The sequence below is a fragment of the Sycon ciliatum genome, chromosome 6 (genome assembly GCF_964019385.1).
Source record: "Sycon ciliatum chromosome 6, ocSycCili1.1, whole genome shotgun sequence".
In the NCBI taxonomy this organism is placed as follows: Eukaryota; Metazoa; Porifera; class Calcarea; order Leucosolenida; family Sycettidae; genus Sycon; species Sycon ciliatum.
Genome location: NC_088648.1, coordinates 17651320 through 17659200, shown reverse-complemented (window position 1 = coordinate 17659200; position 7881 = coordinate 17651320). Strand labels below are relative to the sequence as shown.

The 7881-nt window shown below is 48.0% G+C and overlaps 1 protein-coding gene across 1 annotated transcript in view; it reads left to right on the top strand.

The window, feature by feature from the left end:
- Positions 1-1707: 1707 nt before the first annotated feature.
- Positions 1708-7881, top strand: part of LOC135818875 (complement receptor type 2-like) — a 27092-nt gene continuing 20918 nt past the window's right edge. Inside the window, exons 1-3 of the mRNA XM_065332078.1 lie at positions 1708-1980; positions 4670-4819; positions 7417-7476. Of these exons, the coding sequence (XP_065188150.1) occupies positions 4687-4819; positions 7417-7476 (193 nt within the window). The 5' untranslated portion in view covers positions 1708-1980; positions 4670-4686. The remainder of the gene's footprint in view (positions 1981-4669; positions 4820-7416; positions 7477-7881) is intronic.

Below are 7881 nucleotides of genomic sequence, written 5' to 3'. Positions count from 1 at the left end.
CACCACTCGTCACTGGATCCGCCTCGGAGCTGCTGTGGCCCCTGCCACCCTCCCGGCCCACCTGGATACCCCGCTATCCTGCCACGGCCCATCGTCCAGTCGTCTTCGTCCTGGCCTCAAGCTGGAAATTGGCCACCTCCACCCGTCGTACCAGCTCACTCACTGTGCACGCACGCAGGCACACGCCCGGCACCGGACCCCACGGAGCTGCGCTCGCCTCCATCTGTCCCCGCCTCAGTCGGCACGCCTCGCCCCAGTGCAGCGCTCCTGCTGGTATCCCGCCAAGCCTGCAACATGCAGCCGCCTCTGACATGATAACACTCCTCTGTCACGCGTACATTTCCTTTCTTTCCGCCTCTGACACGATAACACTCCTCTGTCACGCGTACATTTCCTCTTTTCTTTCTTTCTGCCTCTGACATGCTCTCCACCTCTGTCACGTTAACACACCTCTGACACGTTAACCCGCCTCTGTCATGCATCTCTCTCATTTCCGCTTTCTGCATTTTTGATTTTGTTTCGGCCTTTGTTGCCACGTCTCAAACAAATTTCATACACGCAGCGCTCTCACCTGTACATAATGTTGTATCATATTATTATATTTTTTGCCGTTCCGCCTTGTACATGCTGCGCTTTCCTTTCTCTTCTCTTTCTTGTTTATCGTGCTTCGCTCCTCCCGACCTCACCACTGGCGGGGGAGTACTGTAGCGACCTGACTCACTCAATTACGTCATTCTACAAACGCATGCGCAAGAAATAAAATCATTCTCTTTGGTCACAACTTCTTCGTTGTCCGGTTGGCCAAAGTAGCCGTCGTCTAGGGCCCGACGTAAAACCCTAAAGCGTCTACGAGGCCTAGCTAGCTGTAGTGTGAGCACGACTCCCACCGTTTCTGCGTTTTTCTGACGCATGGACGCGTGCTCATGGTCGCAGTGTGAGCGTGTCTATTCGCCGTACGCGCCGCCAACTATTACTTCTTTTATCAGAACGAAATGGCGCTTTTAGTGACATTTTGCATACAAATCCCCATCTACAAGTAGGGCGCAGTCACCCAGTTTCGGTGGAAGTGCGCGAGTTCGATTGGGATTCAAGTAGGAAGGGAGCGTCTCAGCTTTCTCGGACCAAGACCATTCGACTCAGCACCCCGAAGACTACAACTGGTGAAATTTGGATTTTTGCCTTAACTTCCCCTTGTGTGTATTAAAGCTTCTTCTTTGTGCGAGTTTCATAATCAAGAGTGCATAAACAAAACACGTTTATGGACTCTTGATCAAGAGTCCATAAACGTGTTATGATGTAATCACGGAATTCCGCCGTGACAAAAAAATCTTGATAATACTACCGTACCGGCGCGGTACAACACTGCATGCGTACTGGAGTAAATCGAGTAGGCAAACTCGTACTTCATGCTCCCGTTATGGGTCGAGCCATGTGCGCGCGCCAGCCATAAACAGCCGCTACTGAAGATACACTGCACTGATGATCGTACAGAGCGCCGCTTATGGAAACTTGCGTAGCTGTGCAAAGAACCCCGCCGCAGGAGGAGCCCGTTCATTGGTCGGTGGTGTGGATTATTGCAGATGGAGTACGCATAAATCCGGTATTCTTGTACGGCGCTTCTCTCCTCCCCAGCCATGGTCATAGTTACATGGCCATGTGGGGCAGGAAACTGTTGACGGGTATCGCCAGTAGGAACTACAGCAGACGACGATAGCAGGCCAAACGGCGAGTCCTTGTCAGACCTAAGCTTGTGGCGCGAGACTGAGGCGAAAGTAATATCGAGCTCCGGCAGGCAGCAGTACTTTGATCAAAAAAATCTTCTTCTTGTGTTCGAGGCAACCTATCTTGCAAGTAACTTAGTTCCAGCAAAGCCAAAACGGGAAATCCCACTAGGTTCATAAGGAGCGCTGCTGCCAAATAAGTTCGTCGCAAAGGAGTGGAACAAGTGAGACAGCTTGGACGACATTGGGGGCGCGACAGGTGAGACAGAGGGATTGAATACTAGTAGATAATTACTAGTACAGAAGTACCTATGATAATAATCGCATTGCATGCTGTGGCCCTCAGGCCCCTCACCCACGGCCACGGCAACCAATTGCTCACTGTTTAACGTTCAGATCTCGGAGTTGTGCAGTGTAACGATTAGGAACCTGCAGCAGATCTCCTGGTCAATTCCAGTTTGCAGATGTTCTACATGTACATCGTGTGGCCCGTGACAGCACTACTGATTATTACTGCATGTTCTTATTATTCTATTTCATCACTTCATGGCACATGACATGGCCGGCACAAGGAGCGGTGAGGGGGGGGGGGGGGGGGGGGGCAAACCAAACACTACTGATAACTTTGAGTTAGGACGTTACTTCTATGAAGAGGACAGCTGACTGGTTTCACCCTGATGTTGGCCTATTGAAGCGCTCACTAAGACAGTTGTGGGCAGCAGTCATATCAAGCAACTGCATTCTTTCGTACATGATGGGCCATGCTCGAAAAAAAATGGTGAATATAATTTCCTTTTAAAGAGATGCAGCAAAGAGACCGTATTTGGAATGTCTGAAGACACAGAGCCCGACAAATATAGTTATTAATATTATATCATGGTTTTCAGCACTTGTAAAAAAACCCATGTGTATTAGTGGCACTAGTACAATGTACAGTTGTGGCAAGTGAAATCCGACACTTGGCATAGGGGACTCGACAGCGCCACAAATGGACACCAATGATGTACAGTCAACTTCGCTTATAACGACACTCGGAGGGGCATCAGAAAAGTGCTAGTATTAGCGAAGTGTCGTTATACCCGAAGTCTCATTATATGTGTCACAGTTGGATGGGACTTTGCTCTGGGCATGAAAATTGTGTTGTTATTCGCGAATTGTCGTTATATCCGCAGTCGTTATTAGCCAAGTTGACTGTACTGCACTGCACCTAATTTGTACAATAGAGCCGTACGCATTCCAAACTGATCGAAAGATCACAGCGTAGATATCACACACAGTTCACAAACATGGTACACATAAGGAGTATTGGTATCCAATCCTCATTCATTTTTAAATGTTGCCAGCACCTTTTGAACCTTGACTGTGATGAGTACGAGTTTTGTCATCAGGCAGACAAAGTTGTATGTAACACATGTACAACGTATGCAGGGGCTGCAGACTGCATGGTGCAGTCCCTTATGCCAAGTGTCGGATTTCACCTTCCACAACTGTACTTGCAAGTAGTCCGCATGTGTAGACCAATCAATGTGGGAATGTCCAAGTTCAACCCATCTCCAAAATTTGGGGGTGTGGAGGGTACTAGTATCCAAAATTCTCCTGACATTTCAAGAGGGCATAAGAAACTTTTCGCAGAGTCTTGGACTTTCCGAGTGCATTTATAGCAACCTCCGTTGATTGCACTGTTGGCAGGGATTGTGGTATTGGGGAGGTGTGTAGACTGTTGTTATTGGTCCTGGGAAGATTGATGACCTGGCATTTGCTGTCATGAAGAGTCCATACCCCCACCCCCCACACCCACACACCCACACATCTGCACTCTCCATGCTGTCCCTGACAGACTGTCAAGTTGGTGTCAGCCTACAGACAGAATGCAATATAAGATAGTTACAGCCACCAAACCACACACGCAACAGGAGAGAGACTCGATTCTGTTGGATACTGTTATACATTCATGTCTCCAGGATTCATTGTCTTTTTCAGAATGATAATCTCACTATTCGGAAGAAGGCAATCTCAATAATCAACAAGATATTTACAAACTTCTAGTAGCAGTGTCCATCTGAGTCTCAGTGTTGCTACGGGCATGTGCTTAGGCTATCATCTACTGTATGAGCAGAAAATTTCGTCGGTCAATAATTTCGTCCAACTCTAAAGAATGGGAGTTCGTCCGGTTGTAAATTTCGTCCAACTCTAAAGAATGGGAGTTCGTCCGGTTGTAAATTTCGTCCATGGATCATAAGAGTGTATTGAAAAGCTGAACAAATCGATATTCGTCAGGCATTTGATTTAGTCCAAAAGCTCCTTGGACGAAAAAGACGAAATTAAATTCCAAACGAATATTTCTGCTTGTACAGTATCAGTTTAGTTTCATGATCAGCATGATCTTGTGTGTGGTTTTTAATTGTTTAATTTACAAAAGCCATGACTGTGGTGCCGCGTGACGCAACAGGAGCATGCAGCAGCCATGGTGGTGGAAGCCAGGCGCTCCGTCGACCAACTGGTCTCGGCGTGCAGGTGCCACGGCTGCATTAGCTCTCCTCGCTACCACCCTGTACTGGATATTTGTGTGTGTGCGTGTGCGCGCGCGTGTGTGTGTATGTGTGTGTGTGTGTGTGCTAAAAATTAGTGGCGGTCAATTCATCAGCCTTGCAAGCTGTTGAATAGTGTAATCCCAGCACAAGTTGCTGTGTCTAACATAGCTGTTCACTATCATCGCTTCCGCGATGGGCATGTCTGAGGTCTGAGGTGTGTGTGTGTGTGTGTGTGTGTGTGTGCGTGTGTGTGTGTGCGTGTGTGTGTGCGTGTGTGTGTGTGCGTGTGTGTGTGCGTGTGTGTGTGTGTGCGTGTGTGTGTGTGTATGCGTGTGCGTGTGTGTGTGTATGTGTGTATGTGTGTATGTGTGTATGTGTGTGTGTGTGTGTATGTGTGTGTGTGCGCGGCGTGCCTAGGTGTATACGTCGCACTGATGGAAGGCCGTGCAGCCATGCGGCCAAGCATCGCCACCATCGTGTTGCTAATAGCAACCGCACTGCTGCTGCTGCTACCACCGCCGGTACCAGCTGACGACGTCGACGAGGTCTTGCGGCAACTTGATCTAGGTACGCTCTATGTGTATTTTATATCGTTTATTGCCAGCTGTATTATCAACACATGCAGACCTTAGGCTGCATTCGATTGTAGAAACTGGATCCCGATCCCCGCCGACCAGATCACTTCGATCGGACGGATACAATCGAATGAGCACAACCGATAATCCGTTTCAAGGCCTTAGCAACCGCGTTGCTACAGCTCATCCCGTAGTATCTGTACGCGTTGTGGTAAACTCTGTACCTAGTGTACGCATATTGCGAGTTTTGAGTAGATACAAGTTGTGCTATCGAAATGAATCCGTCGAATCCGTCGAATCCGTCTCTGGGAGGTGGGTTGACTGGATCCGAATCCGTGCTCTCGGATCCGGATTCGTACAATCGAACATGCACAAATTTGGCGAATCCGGGTCCGGGGCTGATGGATTCGTACAATCGAACATGCCCTTAGTTAGGGTCTGTTGGGAATGCCCAAATAAAAATATTAAGAATAATAGTAAGAATGTGTCAGTACTCCTTTTTCAGTTTTGTGCCATTTTGTCGCACTTGCTGACTGTATAAGATCTGGTTATGTTGGTGGACAGTTAGTCATAACTCGTAATAGGTTGTCGTCCTTTTTTTCACCAAAAATATATACAGACACGAATACAAATACTTCAGAGTACATTCATCCAAGTATGTACGTACGACCAGCCAAGTAGGATATGTCATAAGTATTGAGCGTTCAATACTTATACTGCGTGTACGCACTTGTGTACATGATTGTATGCGTAGATAATATATTGGATTAATGTTTTTCGGCCTCCGTCCTCATTTCAAATTTTTGTTTTTGTTTGGTTATTTCACTGTGTAAAGTCAAACCGGACCAGGGCCCAAAAATATGATAGCGAAGAGTGTGGGGGGGGGGGGTGGAAATCACATTGTATGTATGCCATGATAATACATGTAACGTGTCAGTGAGGAGAGCATAAAGGAACAGAAGCACGGCGGACAGCACTAAGAGTAGGCAAGGTGTATCCCTGGTGTGTGTCAGTATGCACTTTGATCAGGTAAAGGCGGTATGTACCGTGAAGTACTGTTGATCCGCCCCCGCTCTAATTGCCGCCCCCTGTCGAATTTCTGCCTGTGAAGCGACTTCGGCGCATACAACGAAGTGCGATGTTGAACCGACGCATGCACTGCTGTACACAATACGTGACAGCTCGGAATGTTGAATGGATCGCAACTCCTCTGAGAATACACAGTAAAGACGCGAAGGTGACCTAAATCCGGTCGTGCCTGTAGTGACTTTGTACATGCATTTTTGTATACATAAATCATTTTTCGTAAAAATGGCCCCTGTATATATTTTGACGTGAAAGAAATAAACTTTCTCTTTGGCCCCAACTTCGTTGTGGTCTGGTTGGCCATTGTAGCCGTCATGGTTGACGTAAAACACCATAATTGGTGACCCCTGACACTGCGCTGAGTCGAAGTTGCTGTATGGATGGCATGGAGCAGGCCATCGCGCCTTCGACCTCCGCGGCCCAGATTGAGCAGGCGCCCAAGCCCACGACCTCACCAGCCCACCATCCGCCGGTCCGCCGATCCACCGATTCGCCGATCAACCGCGACGATCTCCTAGCCCGCAGCCGCCTCTGACAAGATCAAGATCCGTCCTCCTCTGTCACGCGTACGTTTTCCCTTGTTCTTTTCTCTACTTTCTTTCTCTGGACTGCCTCTGACACGTTCTTCCACCTCTGTCACGCATGTTTCCTCTTTCTCTTTCCTGCATTTTCTACCTTGTTTCGGACCTTGTGTCCACGTGTCATACAACGGTATTCCACATGCAGCGCATATTTTTTTCTCTTTGTACAGTCTTTCTCTTTGTACAGTGTATTTTTCTTTCCCGTCTTTCCGCTTTGTACGCTTCGCTCACTCTTTCCTTTCCTTTCCAAGATCTTTTTTTTTCCGTTTGGCGTTCTTCAGCAACTGCTCTCGGCTTCATCTCTGGTGGGGGTGTAATGTAGTGACTTCGTACATGCATTTTTGTATACATAAATCATTTTTCGTAAAAATGGCCCCTGTATATATTTTGACGTGAAAGAAATAAACTTTCTCTTTGGCCCCAACTTCGTTGTGGTCTGGTTGGCCATTGTAGCCGTCATGGTTGACGTAAAACACCATATGCCCACTACGCTATTCAGTATGGCTTCGTTTAAAGAGTACATATCCAAAGCCGAATAGAAGAGAAAAAATCCAAACAGGCTTATATCCAGAATGGGACTGACTGTGTATTATAACATGCACGCTCCCCATGCAGACATTGTAAGGACAGTGCTGCTGGCCGTACTCTGGAGACTCGTTGAGGCTTATGGTTGTCTGCAGTGCTACCTCCAAGATCCCCCTCTAGCATTCGCAAAGCTTTCGGTGCGTCAAGGATGGCGCCGCCGATTCCGGTGTGCCAAACATGGGCTTGAGATCGGACGTCATCTAGAGCATAGCCACTGTATGTGCATGCATATCGCCATGGTGACAAGTCCGAAAGTGGATGATGTCGCTTGGCTAAGCTTACTGGACTCGAGAGTCGATGTGCTTTTGTGCATGTGCTTTGCCTTGTCTTGTTTCAGAGCCTCATCAGCAGCAGCAGCAGCACGGCGGGAGACAAAAGCGAAGCGTAGGGAGGGGACGTAAGCAATGTGAACACCACGAGTACACTACACGAGTGCACTACACGAGTGCAACACACGAGTGCACTACACGAGTGCACTCGTGTAGTGCACTACACGAGTGCAACACACGAGTGCACTACACGAGTGCACTACACGAGTGCACTACACGAGTACAACACACGAGTACAATACACGAGTACAACACACGAGTACACTACACGAGTATTTGTATTTTGTAGACACGTACGCTACACAACATACTGCTGACAGTGTGACCAAGCTCTGGCCACGCACTGTCTGAAGTAGTGCCACGGGTTTGAGTGAGGACATTTGATGGGGGGGGGGGGGGGGAGGTCAGATAGGACCGTAACAAGACAGGAGCATGTTTCCTTGGTAGGATTGCTTTGGCTACCATTGTCGTGC